We start from the raw sequence: 24,528 nt of genomic DNA on the forward strand, positions 1-24,528 counted from the left end.
TGGATGCCCGCAGCCAGGGTCATGCTACCCCTGGTGCCCCAAGGGATCCCTGATTGGCAGGGGCCCATGGGCCTAGGCTAAACTGGCCCGTGTGTTAATCTCCCCTGAGCAGCTGCCCCAAATTCAGTAGGTCCCTAAGGTAAATGCATATTGTTAACAGCTTGGAACATCTTATATTATGTATTTATTCAACACCATTAAAAACTTTTTTGGTGAATTTTAAAGTAATTTTAAATAAAAGAGAATAAAGAGGGTAGGCCTATTCAGTTTTAAAAAGAGATGTTTGAGGGGGGGACATTTTAAAGGTATATAAAGTACTAAATGGTGAAGAGAAAGTCAATAAGGATGTGTTATTTACTCTTTCACAATACAAGAAATAGGAGTCACAAGTGGAAACTAGTAGGTATTAAATTTAAAACTAACAAAAGGAAATTCTTTTTCACAGCATGTAATTAAACTGTAGAACTCATTGCCAACAGGTGTTATGGAAGCTGACTGTCAGATTCAAAAAGGGATCGGCCAAATTCTTGGAGGAAAGGGGCATCGGCAGCTATTGAACATGGGATTTAGGGATACAGCCCCTGAATCAGAACTTCCTAAATTTTAAAAGCTGGAGGCTGCAAGTAAGAAAGGAACAATGGAAAAAGCCCTGGTGATATCCTCGCTTTCAGCATCCACCCTCTGCCACTGTGACACGGGATATGGGCAAGATGGACCTATGGTTTGACCCAGTAATTGGCAATTCTTATGTTCTTATGTTTTTAAAAAGCAGCATGGAGAGATGGAGAGTACTTTCTGTATTCATTACAGTAGGAAGAATTCATTTTGACATTTCCTATCTTTATTCTGCTGATTATAAGACATGAATTTTCACAGAACAAACTATCATCCTTTATGGCAGAACAGTTTCCTGCCTGTAAGGTACAAGTCACACTAATTTTACATTTGGCTTTAGAACCCCAAACCTTCCTGTGAATGAGTACAGCTGTTATTTTTGGAGGGTGGACTAAAGAAAGACAGAAGGATTTCCCTCAAATTAAAATCCTGCTCTTGATAGGGTGAAACTTGTTAAAACACACCTGATTTAGGAAGAAATATGTGCATGCTATAGTTTTAAAATATACAATTATTAAATACATCACTGGCCATCCTGGAAATCTCTCAGTGGTGGAAAGCTGAGTCCCTGCCATTTCCCCTCAGCTGCTAACAAATGGGATGTGCCCAGAGCACTAACCGTATCCAGCTGCTGGAATGTCTCTTCTAATTTTACATTTAATATTTTCTAAGGGTGCTCTCGTTTATGCTGGTGGCTGAATTGATCCTTGGCAGGCCTCACAAGGAAGTTGATATACATGTGGTGGAAAGCCACCTTTGCTTCCTAGCTCAGGTTCAGTGCCAGTGGTAGCTTGGATGGCTTGAAGCTCCCTTTTTTCCCTCTACACAGAACTCCTAAAGCATACTGGCCCGTAGGTATCTATGAAAGAGCTGCAGAGAAGAGAACATGGTTAAAAGCTCAGAGAAGCAGCTGCTTCTCCAGATCCCATGGTCCTAAAACAGTGTGTGCCCTACTTAGACAGAACCAGGGCGGAAATAAAGGACATGTCTTTTCTAGGCCATTCTAATACTTTTCTTCTGCTTCTTTGACAAGCAACGAAATAGAGAACAATGGAATGATTAGCTAGGAAGTAAAAGAAACAACATATTCACATTTCTAAAACATGTAATTATTTGGTGTCAGCTCAGGATCCAGGGAAAGTTTCAGAGAAATAGTTATTTTAGAAAAAAAAAATTTGCATCAATCTACTATGATCAATGTAGGTTCAAAACATATACTTGATAAATTCAAAATCAGCAAACTTAGCGGAATAGAAAGAACTAGCCCAAATCTTAATTACTTGGTTCTTAATAGTTTTTCTTACTGACTACTCTATTGGTACCTTTGTATTATTCACTGAGGGTCTGATTCATATTTATACTAAATGGTACATTTACATTTCAGTCACTACACTGACCACTGCTTGCCAAGACATACTCGTGTTAGTTTTAAAATATCAGTGTAATCTTGGTAGTGGATAATTTAGCACAGGCTAGATAACTGAGTATTTAGTGAGCTTTGCAGATTGTACTAAGCTCTTTGCTGCTATGGCTATGGTTGTAGCCACACACAAATTAAATAGGTACATGTGAGCTGCAGCTATGATACTCTGACAAGGCTTCCGACAAATATAATTTATATTCATTTTAAGGCCCCTTTATGCTTTCAGAGTTATGGTAAAGTAGCCTTAATATAAATTAGAATCACAACCTTTGTTTTAACTTCTCCAAGCTTGGCATGAAAAAAAAATCCATGCACTTTATAGTATATAGTTAATATGCTGCTTGGTGTTTTTCAAGAACTCATCGTATGTCCTTAGCAGTCTGTGTTGTATGTAGACAAATTGATAACAGTTATCTCAACATGACAACTTTAGACCATAAAAGAGGGAATGTGATAATAGAAATTATCTTTAAATAGAAGATACTCAAAAAAATATACATTTCTCATCTTTACAAAGCCGCATCTAAGCATCCTTGAATGCATTCTGATACTTGTTTTGCTATTTTATCTATCATATTTATATATGGTTATACAGTAGCACCAGATGAAAGTACTAAAACCAAATACAAAGTACAGTAGAGACTTTAAAATCTCTGTTGATTACATGCCGTGAAAGTTCCATCTTTCCAAGAAAATCAATTTCCAACTTCCAAAACCTTGCTTTTTCCCACCTTAAAAGTTCTCAAGCAAACCAAACCAAAATTCTGAAATATAGTATATTGTTTTTGAATAATGTTTTCTACAATTTATAAGACAGACAATCCATTTAAATAGAAAAAGATTTGTTTTACATAAAGCAAGAGAGAATACAAAAGCACAGCTTTTGTAATTTTGGTAATATTGCAGTTTTACAAACATATTGCATAGTATGTGTAAGAAAATAGTTCATCTTTTTATATATCTATGTACATAAGAAGAGCATTAAGATGAAAGTTACAAAACAAAAAATGGTTAGGAGATCTTTACCAAAGTACTTTTAAAAATAATATGATGCTCAAACTCTTATCCAATTTGCATCTGCATGACAGTGAATCAGCTGATAACACTTTGATAGTCTAAGTTTGGCTTTTATTTTAGTAACATTTAGACAATGACTTAGAAACTCTATGAGAAAAAAATCACAGGTTATTAACAGCTGAGCATCCTTAACATCCTTCATCAGCTTCTTTCAGTCCCTATGGCTCTTATCTTTGATTCGTGCTTAATAGCCCTCTGTTTCTAAATTAGTCTAAAGTGAATTGTGTTATCTAGTTAAACCACTGTGCAGGCAACACAATATAAACTTCAATTTAGGCAAGCAATTTTTTTGGCCCATTTTGGGCTGTACACTCTTCCCTCTTTACATGATCTCATGTACAACTGAAATACCTTATTATGCATGATTAGCAACATAACTGGATGATGCTGACAACACCTTCCCCTATGAAAAGATAACCGAACAACCTACAGCTCAAAATGCTGCACAGATCAAAAGCATATTACTATTTCATGTTGTAATTACAACTTTTTTTATCTTATTATCCCAACAAAATTAGTAGAAGCAGCAGTGTCATAGTGTGAGATATAATAGAAGTGTCAGTCTTTGGTCTTTAACACTTAACCAATTAATGGACTGCAGTACAAAACCATATAGGTAATAGAGCTCGAAGAGGTTGTTTGATGTTTTTATTTTCATTTTTTGAACAAGAAAGAGACAGTATCCTTTTATATTATAACAGGGATATTTTACAAGCATATATGACTGTCAAAGATATTAAATACATGTGGCTAATAAGGTCTTTTTATATTTTACTGTTGTCATATGGGCAATTCTGAAGAGGTCAAACAACTATCAAACTATTTTAGTAGTGCCCAAACTGACATGCTAATACAAAAAGAGACATTATTTGATACATGTATTTATGTTTTATAAAGCACCTCAGAGGATTATTTTTAGTCACAAATTTTATTTTTCTAATTGGACATTTACTAACATGAAGAAAAAAAGTTCAAAAATTTGCTTTAGGGACCTCCATCCTACTCTGTCACCATATAATGACTTGTTAATTGGGAAGCTTTTGCCTTAGCCATAACAAGAAATGACATCTCTTTTCTAAAGAGAGATAGCAGAATGTTCAGCCAGCCAAGCAGTCTAACTGGGGAAACATTTGCAGGTGCTTTATCATGAGAAGAATGCTAGATAGTGTAAATAGCCCAAAAGAGATTTAAGCAACTAAGGTACAGGGTGAGGCAGCAGAGACAGGCAGAAAGGACAACTGATAAATATCCTTCAGTGTTGAATAGGGGACCTCTTTTATTTTACACCTCAGCTTCATAACACCACATCTAAAACCCATGCCCATGGCTCAGCTTCATAAAACCAGCCCTAAAAGAGTAATGATTTCACTCCCTGTTTAAATGTGATCTGAGTCCTGAGAGCTGCCATTTGCCTCCCAAATGAAACAACATCTGGAGGTGGGTACGACTTTTCATACATTTTTTGTACTGTTATGAACAGAACAACTGAGACATTGTGAGAAAGAATCATTCATCTGTTTTGAAACATCTACATTTTGTTTGTCTTAGTAGCCCTTCTTGCCTGTTTTTGCATTTCTCCTGTGCACATAAGTGTTTAGCTACTGTCAACTTCAAACATTCAATAATCATTAATCGGGCTCCCAAGAAATCATTATATTGGCTTATAAATAGTGACTTTTTTCTTGTAATCTGTCTTCTTTTTTTAGCCTAATGGAGTGCTCTAGTCACATGTGCAAGTTTTCTTTGCAATCTCACAGATTTTCTTTGCAATCTCACAGACTACAGATGTACTTTAACAAAATTTAAATGGGGCATCTCACATTTTTGAATTGTTACCAGGAGTTTGAGCTTAAATTAAAGAATACCATGGTGAGAGTTGGAAACACTGAGCTTTCTTCACAAAACTCTCTTCTTTTTGTTTGTTTGTGTTTTGATGTAACAAAATTCAATTTAGGCAGAAGTAAAGGAGCTCATAAAGGATGGATCATTCAGCCAGGAATCTTCATATGTGCTTCAAGTGACTATTACAGCTCAAATAGCAAATGAATAGACTCACAGCATGATATACTTGCAACACTGTACACCACTCCTTAGGTTTAAATTCACTCATTTGCATATAACTTCATCGTAACGTTCTGGACGGTAAAGAAGACTCTGAGTCTGTGTACAGTCAGTTTGGGAACAGGCTGAAGATTTAGCTTCACTGAATAAATTACTCCTTGCATATTATTTGTCCATCTTCTAAATTACCAGCAGATAAGCATAGGTAATTGAATACATGATATTGTGCAGCCATCCACTCCCTTTAAATATAATTTGTCTACATAAACATTATATTACCTGTGAGCACAAGTGAAAGATATTTCTTTCCTTAGAAGGCTCTTTGAATATTAACTGTATAACCAAAATCCCTAAACTCTCTTTATACCCTGCATTGTAATGAAGGGGCCTGTTCAAAAAAAAGGAGAGAACGAAAATAAAGGCTAGTGTTTGATATATTTTTCTCCTATTAAATAAAGGAACTAAAATTTCCAAAAGGAAGTTTAAATCAGTTTCAACTGGCTTAACACCCATCTTTTGAGTGCTTCAAGAGTCTATTTTAAATTCTTGTTCAGAAGCAGGAGACATAATTCTTCCCACAGAATGAACTTCACGCCTCTGAAGAGGGACAACAAAAGTTCAAACACCAGTTAAATGGTGTAATCTCTTTTGTTGGTCTTCTGCATGGGTGAAGATCACCTGGAGAAAACAAAATAAATTCTATGAAATGAGAATAAAGTAGAAAATTAGCCATATTGTTATGGTTGCTCATTTTCTTGCTTTCCCTTTTTTGGTAAACTGCATATTGGACACAAGTACCTACCTTGTAATGCTTTCCCTGCGTTTTGAACCAGCTTAGAATGCTACAGTAGGGTCAAAATGTGTCCTCCTTTTTCTTAGACCTGAGAAGGGGCACTTGATGCCCAAAAGCTTGTCCAATAGCTCTCCCAGCTGTGTATTTAGCCCAATAAAAGATATCACAAAAAAGTCCTTACATTCAGAAGCAGCTAAAACTATGAGTTGGATGGGAGAGTTCAAAAAATATTAAAATACACACTTACCTTATTGTAATCAAGTCATCTTCACAATAGGGAACATTTTTATATGTTTTACATTCCTGGGTTCTGCAAGTTTCAAGATACTCTTGTTAAAAAAGTGTTATGACAAATTTCTCAGCAGCACACCATACTGTCATTTACTGGAGTCCAATTACCAAGAAAAAGCAAAGCAGGTAATGAAATATGATAAAGAAATCCCATATCAGGCAAATAGTAGGTAAATATTGAGAGATGAGTGAAAATACAGCTGCATTATTTAAACACAGACCTGATGGTGTCAACATAATATCAATGTACCTGTTAATATTCTATTTCATTTAATATATGGCCGTGTATTTTTAACGATATCACTTTGAAAACTGTAATAAAACACAGTAAACAAAAAGGGTAATAAATGTAGTTAGTGTACTGCTTGTTGATGTTATGCATTACATTAGTACTGATGTGTTTGCACTGTGTTCAAATGGCAGCAGTTAGACATGGCTATAAAGGAGACAAGATGTACCTTCAAAGATATTCTTCTCTTTTCTTTTTTGCCAACCATAAATTACCTTGTGAAAAGTAACAATTTTATCAGCCATTTCCATATCATTCCATTTCCCTCTTTATCTTGTTCAATCCATAAGCTGTATGTTTTATTTAAAGCAATCACTTCACATGCAGTAGCCAAGAAATTACTGCGTAAGGCCATTCAGATTTGATAAACAAGAGCAGATGTCTTTTTCACTCTGGAAAGGTAATATTGCTCAGCGCTTCCAAAATTTACCTAATGTACAAAACCCTAGATTAATAGAGAAAGAGTAACAACACACTATTTTAAAGAAACAAAACTCAGGGAGGGATTCTGTCTCTTTTTTTGTTAAAAACCAAGTACTGAATTTAATTGTTTAGTAAAGCAAGCATCACACAATGCTTCAAAATTTTAAAATTCAGGGATAAAAGTTTACATCCAAAAAGATGAATGGAAAATTGTGCTTTCAGACAGTAAAGTTATTTATCATACAGGGATTACCAATTCATCTCACCATTGGATTCTGGGCAAATTTGTATATGTACCATATATATATGTGCAGTTCATATCCAGGTCCTGCAAAAATCTAAAACTATGTGCTTCACTTCATGTAGCAAAGGCACCTGTGTTATTCTCCCTTTTGGACAAAAGGTGATTTTATGATCCAGGTTTCCTGATGAAGACTACATTTATTTCTGAATATCTCACTCCCATCTCTACATTGAGTGGTGACGTGAGCCACAAGAGAAGGCAGCGTTGTATTCCTGCTTACGCTGGAAGAAGTTGCTCTGCAGGCCATTTGAAGCTTCTGACTTGTCACAAGGGAAACCGGGCAGAATTGTGAAGCAGAGGGACAGTAACAAAGGCTATTCTGGTGTGAGGAAAAATTGGAGTCAGTTCAGCTCCACAAGCAGATGTTGCTACTGGATTGACATGTGGAGCCTGCTCCTGCCGGGGACAAGTAAAGTTTACCACTGGGACAGACGCAGACCTCGTAGATAGTCTGTCGAGGAGCTGAAGAGCTAGGTGAGGAAGATGAAAAGGAACCCATGGGTAGATTTCCCAGTCGGATTGTATCTGCATTTAAAAATATCTACGGGGAGAAGAAAGGAACAAGATAATTTAGTGTCTTTCTGGATCTCAATAAAATTTAAAAAATGTATTCTGATGCATAACCACATAATAACCATTTGACTTTATGAAGAGCTAAGATTTTTTTCTGGTTCTCCTGTGATGTGCTGTTGAATACACAGAATATACAAATACCTCTTAATATCTCTCTCAAGATGATCATTTAGCCATTTGTAGGAATCATACAATAACATTGCTATAATGTTTCCTGACCAGGTTGAATTCTCTCATGTATCTTTTATAATAAAAAATAACTCATTCCATGAAGAAGCATCTCCCAACCTTGAACAACTGATACTTTAATAAGTGTGAAGTGGCTTTAAAGGGCATTCTACAGCATGTTTCTTTACGTGGTAAAATGTATTGTTGAAATGTGCCAAATTAAATAAGCTTAACAATAGTTACATGCAGAGAATAATATAATAAAGGTATATGTTCACATACACAGGATAGGATAAATCACTTATTAGGCATGATATATGGGTAAGGCTTTAGGTTAAAGTCTTATTTAGAGGGGCATTAAATCATTCCTGTTTGATTTTTTAATATTACAGGTGAATCAAAAGACTTTAAAAAATGTACTTTCACCCATTAGAAATATTTTGAAGTTGCCCAGCCTGGAAAAGTTAATGTGATCACACATTTATCTGACCACATTGCTATAATTTTTATAAAGAACTTCCCCCACTTGCCAAATTGCTCAGGATGCTGATTAGGTACCACCACTATAACAAACATCGTCAATGGAGATGAATAAAATAGTGGTAAGTTATAAGGAAAAATGCCTCTGAACAAAAGAGGTTTTCATGGTTTTGTGTTTTTTTTAATTAAAGAGAGATGACTGAGGGAGATATTTTCAGTAATCAAGTTCCATGCAGATGGTCAACCACAGCCGAAGCAAAATTGACCACTGCCGCCTTAAATGCAGCATTGAAAACTAAAAAGTCTGACAGCATTTCCAGTGCCAATGTAAGCCCCAAAGAGAGCAATATATGACATCTATAAGGAGTGGAAGTTCTGAAACACCATATAAATTACTGAAAGTCAACATTTTCACTTTAACATCAATCTACAACATTATAGGTAAAAATTAGGGCTGCGTGAAGCTTCGGTAGCCGATTCGATTACGAGGAGATTCAACCCAATTTGGGGGCCGAATCTTCAAATCTGAATAGAATTGGGAGACTCATTAAAGGTCTGAACTGAATCAAAAGCCTCCAAATCAATTCGGAGAGATTTGGAAATTCAGAAGGCTTGCAGCAAACAGAAAAGAAGAAGAGAGAGGGGGATGGGGTGATCATCTATATATGGAAAAGGCTCCGGGGGCTGGTAGGGGGGAAGACTGCCCTGATATTGACATCTATAGCTGGCCATTCTATCCAGCCTGCGGGCTCCTAAAAATGTTAGAAAATTAATATTTATCTGTTCTTGGTTCCTATAAAAAATGACAGGAACCAAGGGCAGTAAGATCCAGGAGAAGCCCAGCAAGCTCCCACAACAGCAGGGCCCATCCGGCCCTGCCCCCTCAGCTGGAAGCCCCAGCCAGGGCTTCTGGCCTGGTACCACATGGCTGACTTGGCACTGGAACCTCAGGTAAGGGGGAAGTGGGTGTGAAGGGCAAGTGAGGACACTGGGAAGGGAAGGAGCCTGGGGAAAAGTGCCCCAGGGAAAAGCTGAGCGTGGGGGGGCGGGGAGCTAGGGGCCGCTTTTCCCACCCTGTGTTTAGCTTTTCCCCAGGCTCCTTCCCTGATCCTTCCTGGCACATAGGAAGGTGGCTCCTTCCCTACCCTGTGCCTGGTGCTCCCTGCTGCAGCCACTTGCAACCCATGTGGGCTGCGAGTGGCTGCAGCGCAGGGCATCAGGCAGGAGGTGGGTGAAGGGCCACTTCCCCCCCATACCACACTCAGCACCAGCTCATAACCTGGCTCCACTGCCAGCCTGGGCCCCATGCCAGCTCCAGGCTTGCTTATCAGGGCTGCGCTGCGGCAGCAGCTGTGGCCCCCTTGCTTGCCATGCCTGGCAGTGTTTGCCACTGCTGCCTGTGTGAGAGCTCTGGGTGAACAGCAGCAGCTGCTGCTGCTGTGCACAGCTCCAACGGGTGAGCTCAGAGCTGGCACAGATCCCAGGCTGGCACAGTGGGGCCAGGTTACAAGCTGGTGCTGAGTGCAGGGAAAAGTGGCCTCTCACTCACCCCATGGCTGTTGCCCCGCATTGTAGCCACTTTCAGCCTGTGTGGGGCTGCCTGTGTCTGCTCCAGACAGCCCTGCGTGGGCTGCGAGCACTTGCAACAGGGAGTGCCAGCCACGGGGTGGGCAAGGGGCTACTTTTCCCCATGCTCAGCACCAGCTTCTTCCCTGCCAGTGAGCAGGGGGTCAGGGCTGTGGAATGCCCCCAGCCTGTACTGAAGGGCTGGGGGGCACTGGGAGTGAACAGGTGCAGGAGACAACAGGAGCACAGGAAGCGCACTGGGGTTCCAGGGCCAGTGCCAGTGGAACCCAGAGCAGGGTGGCAGTAGCATGGGGTCCCAGCCAGCAGGGGCTCTATGGAGCTGAGCCAGCTCTCCTCTCTCCCTGCTGGTGCAGCCTAGCTCAGCTCCACAGACCCCTGCCAGCCTGTGCCCTGCTTTGGGCCCCACCAGTGCTGGCCCTGGGACCTTGGTTCCAAGACACTGGGACATTGATCCCAAGATGGTGACCAGGGGGTGGGGCACCTGTCAAGGGGTGGGGCTACTCATACAGCCCTCAACAGCCTGCCAAAACTAGGTAAGCGATCCTCTGCCCAAAATAATTGCCTGCCCCTGTAATAGATGTATGAGAAGGATGCTACAATAAAATGTTTGAGTGATCCTTTCTGCTTCATGATTAAAAGGAAGATGGACATCAAAGGACTCACTAGTCAGTCTAGACAATGGGTAGGTAAGGCATAATGTGAAGTGTTTGACGTTTCTGAAATACTGATAACTCAATGGGGTAGAGGGAAGTATAGTTTCGATGGTCTCAAACTCATGAAAAGGGAAACCAATATTTTTAGAAGGGAAGCTAGTTCAGACTAGTAAAGAGGTATGTAATAACAAAATGCAAATATAGAAAAGAAATCAGAATACTTATTTAAAACAAAACTAAGATGTTGAGAAACAGAATAATCAAGATATAATAGGAGGTGGAGAGAAGTATTTCATGAATTGCATCAAAGTTGGTAACAATTAATGAACAATTAATGAACATAAGAACTAAAATTTCTGATATCTGAGAATAATTTGACCTATCTGTTATTATTTATACCTGTTGGGGAGCATAATTTGAATGTTCAAGTCAATATTTATTGCCCATGTGAAAAGGGTCATGTGGGGATGGGGAAAAGGTCAAAACTGGCAGTACCTGTTCCCCTTTCAAAGTCAATGTAGAAATACATTGATTTAAGCATGTTCATGGATGAGCATTCAAAGATGTAAACCTTAAAATAAGGTACTAAGTGTCTGCTAAAGACTACCAAACTACACCAGAGAAAAGAATGGTGGTTTTTTAAAGCAAAGGCTAGGGAAAAAACACTGTTTTGGCATGACAATTAAATCTAAATGAATTATTCCAAAGATCTCATGCAGGCACAATTCTCAGAATTTATAGTTTTATCAGTGATGTTTTCCTAATTTAAAACACATTGCATCCAACACGGGGAGAATTCTATATTTCTGACTGAAAAAGGAAAAAGAATCACAGAACTAAAAACTAGAAGTTACTGAAAGTGGGAGTAATCATGTGTTAGCCATTAACAGAATACAACCTAATCCAACAATAAATATTTTAGGTCCTTCAGAAGGCCAATTTTATAAAAAAAGGAAATAATTCTGATCCATATTGGATGGAAGAAATAATTTAGGATAGTTTGAATTCTGATTGGGAACTGCTTAGATGCCAGAAAACTATAACTGAGAAAGAATGTTACACTTGCAAAAAAAATTATCTCTGCAGAAAGCAACATATAAAACAGCTATAATAAGTGTAAGAACAAGAAAGAAAAATGTAATAAAATAACTAATGGGAGTAGGGGAGTTAATAGTACTGAATATAAAATAAAAGTTAGAAACTTCAGAACGTAGAAAGCAAAAGTACATAAGTTACTATCAATGCCCAGTACTGTCGAGGGACCAGCAGGAAGAATATTTTAAGGGGCCTACTACCCATTCAGGTAAAGGTGTGATTGGATCTAATGCATGATCCACACCATCATAACTCCTGCCATGTCACACAGGCATGGCAGGAGGCATTACTGTAGGATCAAATAATAGATCAAATCGCACCTTATTGCTGGTGGAAAAGCAGGTACCCATGGGTGGGAGTCCCCTTTGTTGAGAGGGCTCCCAGCTGTGGGGACCTTAAGCCATTGCCAAGAAACCCCACAACTGACAGGGATATTGTCCCCGGCTCTGCCTCACATGCAGCCAGGACTGAGAGTCTTGCAACTGACATGGCTCCCAGCCCCGACTGAACTTCACATGCAGTCCCTCAACTGATGAGGATCCTGTTCCTAGCTGTGTCTCATGAGAGCCCTGGGTCCTCTCAGTCTTGGCTGCACATGAGGTGTATTTGGGGCTAGAAGCCCCAACAATTGCTGGGCTCTCGTTCCCAGCTACATGTGAAGGACAGTTGGGACTAGGAGGCCTGTTAGTTGCAGGTCTCTTGGTCCTGGCTGTGCATGAGGTGCCATCAGAACAAAGAGCCCTATGTGGGCTGAGGGTTTCAACCACTCCCAAGCTTGGGGAATGACTGCAGCTGTGATCACCAGGGCTCAGGGGTTTCATGCTGAGCAAGGCACATTCCTGTGGCTGGGAGCCTCATCAGCTGAAGAACTAGCCACATGAGTGATCCTGCTACACATGCAAATTAAAGATGGACAGCAATCAGCTATAAATAAGGACCTATTGAACTAATGGAGGTAGTGGGGTGCATGGCAGCTCCTCTAATCTTGCATGTTAGCTGCTGATTAGTGGAGGACCCCACTGTTCCCCCCTGATCAGGAGGAAAGCTAAAACCATGATTTTAAACACGGCACCATTTTTGATAGTCAGCAGCAAACAGCAGAGCTGTCCAGGACCCCTCAGTCAAACAATAGCAGGAGGCAAAAACTGTGCCATATTTAAAACTGCAATTTTCACTTTCCCGCTGATCAGGAGCGAGCCACAAGCAGGACCCCACCACCAAGTGGGGGGAGGAGGGTGCGGGGGATCCTGCAAGATTTCAGGAGCCACAGTATATCCCACTTCCATGATGAATTCTGTACGTCCCTAGCTATAAAATTAATAAACATTTTTTTATGACTAACTTTATACTTGGTGGGAACTTTTTATTTTATGATACCTATTTGCATGTGTAGGTGGTCTTAAGGTAATTGGGCAATTAACCAGTTTATTGAGCAATACAGGAAACCCTCGCTATTTGCGGGTTTGGCATTCATGGTTTCAAATATTCACGAATGCTAAACCCACATTTTAAATACATGTTATGCACTTACAGGAGCTCCTTGGGAGCTCTGTGCTTGCTGCCACCAGGCTCCTACCACCGCTGCTGGGCTCCCACTGTGTGCTCCCATCATCACCACTGGAGCTGTGCCCCGCCCCCCAGCCGTCAGGGGCATTTCAGTGCCTTATTCACGGATTTTGCCATTTGCAGGGGATATAAGAACGTATCCCTTGTGAATGGCAAGGGTTGTCTGTACCTGTAACATGTAGAGGGGGCATAACATATAATGAATAAAATGAATTCTAACAACGTTTTTGGTGATGGCAGAACTGTTAAGATTAATAAAGAAAATGGAAAAACGTTTGACAGTGTTGGTTATAGCAGTGTTGGTCTAAGGACATAGACAGACAAGGTTCTTTGGGTAAACATGATTCCTTTTATTAGACCAACTAAATAGTTGGGAAAATTGTTCTTTACATTCTTTCAGGCAACCTTCTCAGGCATAGGGAGAGTCTGTTGGGGTTTGTATGCTCTCCTGGGTGGAAAAGAAGCTTAAGCCAGTATGCAAAATTCAGGTCTGTGCAAATGCAAATGTATTTTAGGGAAGATCAGAGGGAATGGGTGTTAATGGAAGTTATTGAGACAGGTACGTTGGGGAGTGGGGGAAGGGGAGAACGTTGACCTGGTGATAGAATGTAGTTGCTAAAATGGAGAGGGGTTACTTGGGGTTATCAGATGTCAGGCAGGTTATAATATGACATAAATCAAATGTCTGTTTTCCATTCTAACTGTAATTTGGAAGCATGTTCAGTAGCACCTACTAATTTTGGACATTTTTATTCATTTCTAGATAACTTGCACATAAAAACTTTAAAAAAGCTGGCTCTGGAGATCTTTGGATTATTCATGTAGGCTTTTCAGTAAATGGTGGAAACTCTAGAGGAAAAAGTTAATCGTGTTCTGTTCTATAAAAAGGGTCAACACTGACACAGGTTGTTATCTATTCCATACTAGAGGATTTTTCAAATCTAGAAGATAAAGCAACAGCAAAATCTAAATTAAGACTAAAAATAAATCACAATTTTAAGAATGAAAGTAATTTATTGCTGGAACAAATTACCAATGATGGTAACAGACTCACTATTACTGGATATTCTATAATTTAAGTTAGGGTTTTTTTCTAAAATATGTATTCTACTTTAAATGAGAATTAATTCAGGTAATTTTGAGTGGCTGTGTTATGCAGGAGATCAAAGTAGATTATCATATTACCCCCTTTTGTCTGATAAAACACTAATCTATAAATCTCTATAAAGGTTTTTCTTTTTTTCTTTTGCATTAGCATAGTTATACTTATGCGATGTAGATGTGCTGTAAAACAGGGACTTCAGTGGAATTACTCTGGTGTAAATCAGGTGAACCTGGCAGAATTATTTTACTAATTAAATTAGCAGGATTTGTTAAACCTAGCTGCTCATTAATTTCCATCTGAGATTTGTTTCACGCTGTGCTGTCAACAAAACTGGATTTTGTTTTTGCTACAGCTGAAGGAGAAGCAACCTTGTTTTCTTCTGCTGGTAAACTGCTTTGAGGCATGGATTTGTCCATGCAACATGAAAATCAGGCAAATGGAGTGGTAACAGAAGGAAATGAAATAGTGAATTATTATTTGAAAAGACAGCTCTGTGATGTAATGATCTTTATAAGTAACAACTCAAAGTAAATTGAACCCTTTGGCAAAAAAAATTCAAACTTCAATGATAACTGATGAAGAGCTTTCTCCAGCTATATGAAATGCTTAAAAAACCTAGAGCTACAAGCAGGGAAGTACATATGATAATGTTGGAGTATCATCACAACTCAACAGATTTGGGTTAAAAGATTATGACATTCTCTGATTTTTTTTCATGTTCTGTAGTAATATTGTGACAATCCCTTCTTGCATTAGCACCAGATTATTTTCCATTCAAAAATTCTATACCACAGTAAGCTTTTTGATATAACAGTTCAGAAGCCATATGTCAGTCAGAACCAGGCAGGGAATGGCATGTATAGAAGAAAACATAATTTTTACTACAGAAACGTATGATATATTTGACTAGAATTAACGAAAAATTATTTTAAAAAAAACTACATTAAATTTAAAATCTACCACCCCCAAAAAAACAAAGTTCCAAAATTATTTTGAATTAGCCATTATTATTGCCCTTTAAGCAAAAATCCTATTAACTTCAATATTTAGAACTTTCCTTCAGTAAGGATTCAAATAGCATGTATCATATAAGATCTAAGATCTTCACACATACACACAGCCTCTTTTACACTGTGTTTTATTATCCTGGAGCAGTAATTGTGTAAGAAAACGGCCCCTTTCAAGACACACTCTGAAAGTGCTTACATTTGGGGATAGGTAGGGAGGTAATATTCTAGAGGCAGAACTGAGGTGGATACTTGGGAGCAGAGTGCTTGGCAGGGTCTGCAGCCCAATAGTGCTGCAATGAATTCTGTGAAGCATGATGGCCCAAGATCAGGAGAATGTAAGGAAGTTTAAATCTATCATCACAGCTCAGGCGCTACTCATGGCCTTTTGTACTTATGAACAAAGAGCTTTATCTAGCATGAGTGACTGCTCTTTACTAGGGGTGTCTGAAGTGGGCCGTATTCAATTCAGATTCGGCCTGAATCAGAGGCAGTGATTTGATTTGAATCACTATCCCAATTTGATTCTGCCAAATCTGAATCTGAAGATTCGAAGCTGATTCATAAGTGACTCTGAGCTAGGGCATAAACTTCTCTTTGTGTGGGCATTGTCCTCTTCTCTTTCTGGTACACCTCCAAACACCTTATTGGTGCTTAATACGTAGATAGATACCTAATGCAACTTAAGAACAGGGGTTCTACACATGAAGAACTTGTGAAACTGGGCCCTACATTTTGCTTCATTACAAATTAAATTTTGGAAGGAAAAGTTTTAGTGTAGACAGTAATTTGATTCGGATCACCATCCCTGATTTGATTTGGCTGAATCCGAATCTGAAAGTTTGATGCTGATTCAGAGAATCAGCAATTTGGACATAGACACAGTTTTAAAAGTTTTTTCTACATACCTTGAGGTAGCAGGTGTGGCTCATGATTGCTGCAATACTGGGGCGCATGGAGCATCCCACAGGAGTGTGGGGGGGGCCCTCCACATGCTCAGCAGTGAACCTGGAAGTGGACCAGAAGTACTTCCAGTCTACTTACGGGTCTGCCAGGGGACACACTGGGGGGCCCCCCTGCTCCTTCCCTGCTTGGCGATCAGCCACAGGAGGACTCCAGGTGCCCCACCCCCAGACCCAGGAGTCACCAGTCACTGAGCCGGGCAAGGTTGGGGAGCTCCCTAGTGTGCTCCCTGGTGGACCTAGAAGTGGATTGCAAGTGCCTCTGGGTTTTCCACCGAGTGCATTGGGGAGCCCCCAGTACTTCTGTGGGATGCTTCACACTCATGAGCCCCTGCTACCTAGAGGTATGTAGAAAAAACATTTAAAACGGTCTCTATGTCTGAATCTCCAAATCTTTCCGAATTGATTTGGAGGGTTCTGATTTGATTCAGAAAGATTAAAGGATCCTCTGATTCAATTCGGATTCAGAGATTTGGCCACTGAAGCGTGCCAAATCTCCGCCGAATCAAATCAGGGACTGAAGCTTCGCACAGCCTTACTAGACAGTAAATGGTGCTAAAAGGGAGAGGCTTGGCTACACGGAAATGTTTTGTTTGAAAGTGAATACCACAAGAATCAGAATTAGATTTGGTTTCATAAGAACTTGGTCCAGATAGACATCCTCCTCCTTCAAAGACAAATCTTTCATCAAAATCACTTAAATCATATTATCAGTATTTGAAGTGACATCACCAAATAATCCTTTAACCATCTGATCATTTTAGGCTGAATGATATATTTGTATGCATTTGTAGGCTTAGCAAAAAATGGTAACTTCAGGAAGAAAATACCATGATGTGACTATCTTTGATCTTTTCTACTGTCTTTATATGTAGAAGAAGAAATAGTCAATTAGCAGCCATGGGCTTGTATTTTTCAGTAATGGAACGTTTCTTCTTATATGAACTGACTGAATCTGTTAATGTCCAGAGCTTCTAATTCTATTTTTTGTGTAAATGATGCTACTTTAAGCCATTGGCTATGGTTTATTTATAGAATAATTCATAGCTCACAATTAAATGTCAAGCTGTAACTGAATCAAAGGATTCTCCTGATCTCTTGAATCACAAGGGTGTAGCTCAAGTGCTTCATAAAGAGCAGCAGAACCTGAAAGTAAATTATAGCCTCCAGTACTCAATCTGGGATCATTCTTTATAATTTATAACTCAAATAAAAAGATTATTGTGATATTGAAGTAAATAAAAAGAAAAAAGTATTGAATAGGAGAAACCAGAACGCTTCCGAAAGTTTTCAGTTTATGACATGAATGACTACAGATCATATTATATAAGAGAAATAGGACTGGGGGAAAGGGATTTGGTAAACTTATTTAAGGTCTTCAAAAATAATATCTTAAGGTTATTGCTAAATAAAAGGGGAGCATATCTTTCATAATTTAATCTAAGTAAATCCAAAATGTTTTTAGATATTGTTATAATTGGTTGATTTCAAGACTATAAAAAAATTGCTAGCATATGAAGGAGATAATTGTGCCTCAGAAAAAAAGTAGAAATTCATTAAATGTATCTTGTCTGAATTTGTAGAATAAGTAAAAATCTCCATATGTTATAAAGTACAATTTGGTTGGCTGATATATGAACTACACAAAAATAAAGTGTAGTATACTTTTCTAGTACAAAACTTTTAATCTTAAAATAGTGCATTAATGCATATATGAAAGTGATCAAGGGATTTGTTTATGATAGAAAGCAAGAGTTGCTTTTAGGCCTCTGATCTAATTTGAAAAAAATGTTCTATTAAGAAAATAAAAATAAAAACTCTTTCAAAGTGGAGTTCTCATAAGCTAGGAAAGAAAAAGCTGTAAACTATTCAGTATGACTACATTTTAATTATTATATACTTGATGTAATGCTTGTCATATATTATTCCTGTACATACCTGCTTTATCTTTTTATTCTACAATTTAGCACTCACAAATGGTGCTGGTTTATTTTGTCCTGAACATCAAAGCCCCCTGTGTATCCACAAAGAACTTAAAACATGGGCAACAACTACCAAACCTTTCCAAACTTATCCAACCAGTGTGCATCAAGCTCTGTTGTAAGAAGACCACCTTTAGGGGCAAGAAAGCAGTTTAGCCCAAACTGAATGACAGGTTGGTTACTACCTGTTGATACTGCCAAAAACCACACTAGTTAGTGTCAGTTATGCATGATTGTTTTTTTTTTTTAAAGGGAAATGTGCCCTTTTAGAAGAAACATTAAATCTATCATCAAATCTTTACTCACAGGGCACATTACATGAGAAGCTATGTTGCTGTAGCGATAAGCTATGGCAATGTAGCTCATCGCTGTGGCGACATAGTGTAAGCGGGCACTAACTGTGATGTTGTTGCTACTGTGCAGTAGGGTCAGAAACGCCCCAGGTGCCATTGAGATTGTGCAGTACCAGCAGTTTTACTGAACATAAAACTTCACAGTAATGCTGGAATTAAGGAATTTACAACAAACATTTTGCTTTATTAAATATCTCCTAGCAGATAAAAAATGGAGGTGGAGAGTTACAATAAGATTTCATGACAACTATTACTGAATCAGCATGGAACCAACCATCTGGGAAATCCCAGATGGGTTTACAGTTTTAATTTCTGGAAAATATAATGGCAGTTTAGGAATTTAACAGGTATTCATATACAATATTTTGCCAAACCTACCTGTCAGCTTGTGTTGATATTATTGAATGTCTTCAACAGATACTTGTACTATGAGTAAAATATTTGTGATAATGGCACTTCCTTTTTTATCTGAATGGTTTTGAAAATCCTACTAGAATATCATGACATCCAGAGGCAGTGTTTTGGCAAATTAAATGTTTAAACTTAAGTGAATGAGGAACTTGGATAAAGAATCTAATCAATTTAACTTTCTTTGGATAGTCAGCAAAGTTAAATTGATTCAATATAATCAATTTAACTTATTCGATAATGATAATCAAAGTATCTGTTATCCTAAGTAATGCAATTACAGAGTATTAGATTTCTTTCTTTCTCAAGCTTCACCAAAATGTTATTCAAAATTTATGATTTATTGGTTGGTTTGTCATATTATGTGGGTCTGCAAAATCCTAACTGTGAAGGGCATAGTCAGTCCCTACCCTGCCAATTAACTGACTCATTTTTAGGGATCTGGTGAAGGACTTGAGTAACCTGCAGCATTTCATTCCATACAATATGTACAATTTTGAGTGCAAACACTTAATGGGTTTTCTTAGTATATTTGTTCCTGAAAGTAATGGTGTGAATAAAACGTAATACTTCAACTTTTTTTTTAGAAATCAAATAATGATGAAAGCGTATGGCTTAAGTAAATTCATTTCTATTTTGTGTAATCATAGAATATTACTTGTGGTTTTTATGTGGCCCTGCATGTAGTACTTCTTACACAGCACGCTTTCATTTTTCACATGCATTTGGCTGGACAGAGCTGCAGAGCATTTAATTCTGCACAAAACTTACCTCCCCTTCTGTGGACTGCAAGTGCAGTTCTTTCCTGCAGGTGGCCTTTAAGTCTCCTGCAGCAGCACTAACTTGTACTCCCCTGGGAGCTTCCATTATTAAAGATCTAGTTGGAGATTCAAGTCTGAAAAACAAAAATATCCATTAAATAGGAACCCCTTGCCAAACCCCCCCAGACCCCAAATAAACATCAAGCCACATTGTACTCAACTACTTGTCCCTGGCATCTCCCCTCCTAAATCCAGATAAAGAACACTAATTAATGAACATCTATTGTCAAGACAAATGAGAAGTGAATTGTTCCAGAAACTGGTCATCTGGTCTCCTTTATGACTCTAAATCAAGAAAACACTTATGCATGTTCTTGATTTCTTAAGACAGTGCTTATACAAATGCTCAACGTAGTGTAAAGAAATGTACCTAATGTTACAAGCTATTTGGCACACTTCTGTTTTCTACTCTAACCACATGCTGATGAGCAGGGTTTACTCTATGCATCCAGCGGAAGATGTTCTTTCAAACAAACTTTAAGTTAAAAGATTTCCTTTGAGGGCTTTCACAATTTAAGTTCATTGGGACATCTTCTTCCTTCACAGAATAGCTGCACAGGATACTGGAAGGGTGCAGGTAGAGGGAGAGGGCAGGTGTTGTATGCATGAGAGAGAAAGAATTAGGGCCCTCTGCCTGTCTGCATTTTCCACTTTCTGCATTCTATTCACTTTCCTCTGCTAACTGCCCATTTCCTTTTTAACCCCATTACAATGGTCACATTCTTTATTTCTTTTCTCAATGCAATTACCCACATTGATTTTATTTATTCTTATCATCTAGTTTTGTCTTCTCTATCTTATAATTTCCTTATATCCATCAAGATTCTGGATCCATCATAATAAATAGTGGTGTTCCTCATACTGTACCACTGTGCTTTGTTGAAAGTTAAAGTTCCAGCAAGAGACTATAGGAGGTAGTGCTGAATAAGTAAAGATAACCTACAGCGCTGTCCCATTGCTAAGTGACCAGGGGCTGTACACCCCATAGGCTGCATCAGCAGAGACCACACACCATGTGAGCAGCCGCTTACTGTACCCCCCACACAGGACTTCCCCTATTGCACCATGCACCAAGGCATGGGTACCTTGTCCTCAGTCCTTAGCTGCCCTGGCCACAGATTTTCCTTCAGCACCATGCTGTTCTGAGCCATGTGCTCTGGGTCACGAATTTACTCAGTACAGTATGCCATGCTGACCCACAGTGCTGGGATGAGAGCAGAAAGTGTAAGTCAGAGGAAGGTAGAGGATCTGGGTCACTCAAGTGGCTGCTGCAGTCACAGCAATGTGCGAAACAACAGCTGAGTGAACCCGGGGGTGCAAATTAACCCCTTGAAGGCTGCATGCCCCCTCATCTAGCAGAGATAGCACTTTACTGAAACTCAGGACACCTGGATTAAATTCCTGGATCAGCCAGGAATTTACTTTGTGACCTTGTTAACACCTTGGACAAGCCACTTATCCTAAGCTATACCTCAATTCCTCATCTGTAAGATAAGGAACATACTACTCATGTACCCAACTACATGTGCCTAGGGAAGATGAAACTGATTAATAATGGTGATGTATTTGCTACAACAGTCAGGGCCATCAGTACTTAGAATGATGTAAACTATAGACATATATAATTATTTGACTAGAAGTATTGTCAAATAAAAATTAACCTAAATATCTATTAAGTAGTCATAGGAAACTGGAATTTGATTTTTTTTAGCACTCATGCACAGACAAGAAAGATCAGCAATGGATTAACTTCTTGAAGCTACATTCTTTATGTGAGCAATAGCAAAGATTGGATTTAAGCTTCTAATCACTGAGGTAGCATCTATGCAATATTTCTGACTGCTGAATATCACTGACACTAAATGAGAATTTATCTGAAAGCCTTTATTTGGCTGCACAAAATGAATCTCTTTGTAGGGACATCCAGATATGAAATCATCAGGTACTTGGGGTTATTTTTGTATGTGCCTAGGTAAGAAGGCAGATACACATCTGTTATTAAAGAAAAGGAGAGAGAAAACTTTTGAAGGCACACTTCTTGTGATTTGATTTATTAAAAAATGAAACACCAGCCAAACCTGATTATTAATTATGATTATCACTCATGTAAAGCCAATAATGGGACAAGGAAGAGCAGGTGGAGGTAAAGGGTAAGAAATATTTTAAAGAAAGAAAAAAGTTTAAAGGATCGTTTTTTTAAAAAGCAAGATTAAAAGGAATCACTACTCTAATCACTACATTGTATTTCAAAAACCAATCTATTTGGCTTGAAAACATCCCTTATCTTTTCATTCAGGTATTATAAAGGTAAGTGAAAAAATGTACTTAGCAGGCTACTTTCTTTCCTTTTGGCATGTGCCATTCCCATTTCAGATAGACAGTCTCTCTGATATCTAAACGGATCATAGAGTCACAGGAAAGTTAGGAAAGTAGGGATGGAAGGGACCTTACAAGGTTATCTAGCCTAGCCATCCAATCAAGGAAGGGTCATCCCTGACTAAAACATCTCAGCCGAGTGTCCATCTAACATCCTCTTGGAAATTTCCTGGAAAGAAGATTCCACAGCCTCTCTAGTTTGCATGTTCCAATGGTGTGCCCCTGCAGCTGGGAGACTGCAGAAGCTGTGGTCTCCTAGCCATAGGGGTGTGTGGTGTGCCTCCATGGCAGGGAGCTCTGTCAGCTGAGGGGGCTCCCACCTATGGGAACTTGCTTCTTGCTGGTGCAGGGGGACCTCCATTCCAGAATTGGATGCCCACCGCACCAACAATAGGGCATGAGAGGATCTGCTTTGTGCTCTCACAATTGTGCCTCCTCCCTAGCACGTGTGGCATGACAGGAGGCATAATTATGTGGCTCAAGCTTTAGATCCGATAGAATCTTTACTTGTATATGGTGGGGGGGACAGGGTTAGGGACAGATTCTTTTCCACCTATTAGTTGTGTGCAGTGGGTAGTTAGTGCAAAGCAGTTAAAGGAAAAAGTGAGTGGGTTCTACTTCTTTTCATTGTTTTTTTGTCACTCAGTCTTAAAGGGTAAATTGACATTTATAATAGTAGATGCATTAATGGATTTTGAGGGACTTGAATGGGGTGGAGTAGATTTGCAGTTCAGCACTTAAATCCATCCAGATGTGTAATAGAATCATAGAAAATTATTGTTGAAAGGGACCTCTGGAGGTCATATAGTCCAACCCACTGCTCAAACCAGGACCACCTCCAACCAAATCATCCCAGCCAAAGCTCTGTCTAGCCAGGCTGTGAAAACCTCCAAGGATGCAGAGTCCACAACTTCTCTGGGTAACCTGTTCCAGTGTTTTAATAGGTAGAATACATTTTGATTCCCAGTGCTTAGATCACTTATTCAGAAAATGGTAGGTTTGGGTTCTAGGCCCTTCTCAGAGATTGGGATTCAAACTCGTCTCCAAGGAAGCTGCACTATTATCAACAAGGTTGGAATAATGGCAGTGATGGGAAAACAGCCTGTCCTTCCTTTCAGTGTGGGTTAGAAGAAGAGAGGACAAAACAAAATCTTACTTGACAAATATTTTTACTGCTAGGTTATAATGTAAAAGATGGGTGGCAACATTACTTGCCTGCTATCAGAAGAGGGCTTTATATCCTGAGTGAAAGGAGGTACCTAAGCACCAAAGGGAAGTTAGTTCACCTTTGCTCATCCTTTCCAGTTGTTCTATTTTCTAGGTAGCTCTCAGTTTCTGAATTGTCCCTTGTGCCTATCTCTACCTGTTGACTGCACTGGGATCACAGATACTTAACCTTGATAACCTTGGGACCAGAAGAAAAGCCTTACTTGAAAGCACATAACAGACCAATCTGAATTTTTCCCTAGTATGCATCCAAATAGTTTATTAAATGGCATACAGTGGGATTTTCAAAAGCATGCAGAGATTTGGCCTAATCCATTTTATCATTGATTTCAAAGGGAATGGGATTTGGGCTAAGATTGAATGCTTATGATAATACTACTCATTGCATATCTCAATTGGTATAACATCGCTATTTAGAAATGCATTTACCATAATCTCTAAAACTTCCACAACTTTCCTCTGCCATTTCTTAGTTACAAAGATAAAAGTGCCCTCCATGAAATACACTATGCAAAATGAACAGCATTTTCAGTGTCACAGTGTTCCAGGGGCATACCTGTTGTCATGCATATTGACTTGTGCAGGGGATGTTTGTCAGACGCCATTAGACTTTTCTTTACAATTACTAACAATTATTGGCATGCCACATGCTGCTCATAATTGCCACCCTTATTTTCACCAAAATTATTCATTTTCCACCAAATTAATGAACCAAATACCCGACTGTTAGTTGTGCAAAAGAAGCTGTGCCCATATCAGTTTTCTATGCATATTAGCATTTTCAGAAAAAGAATTAGGAATTTCATAGATTTCATAGACATCAGGGCTGGAAGGGACCTCGGGAGATCATCGAGTCCAGCCCCCTGCCCAAAGGGTCATAGGATCCCAG

The 24,528-nt window shown here is 39.0% G+C and overlaps 1 protein-coding gene across 1 annotated transcript in view; it reads right to left on the reverse strand.

The window, feature by feature from the left end:
* Window positions 1-4,879: 4,879 nt before the first annotated feature.
* The window catches only part of SGCZ (sarcoglycan zeta), a 517,747-nt gene continuing 498,098 nt past the window's right edge, over window positions 4,880-24,528 (reverse strand). Inside the window, exons 6-7 of the mRNA XM_019553415.1 lie at window positions 19,987-20,110; window positions 4,880-7,817 (exon numbers count right to left, since the gene is read on the reverse strand). Coding sequence (XP_019408960.1) covers window positions 7,623-7,817; window positions 19,987-20,110 — 319 coding nt within the window. The 3' untranslated portion in view covers window positions 4,880-7,622. The remainder of the gene's footprint in view (window positions 7,818-19,986; window positions 20,111-24,528) is intronic.

Source organism: Crocodylus porosus, unplaced genomic scaffold (genome assembly GCF_001723895.1).
Source record: "Crocodylus porosus isolate Cpor-Errol unplaced genomic scaffold, CroPor_comp1, whole genome shotgun sequence".
Lineage (NCBI taxonomy): Eukaryota > Metazoa > Chordata > Crocodylia > Crocodylidae > Crocodylus > Crocodylus porosus.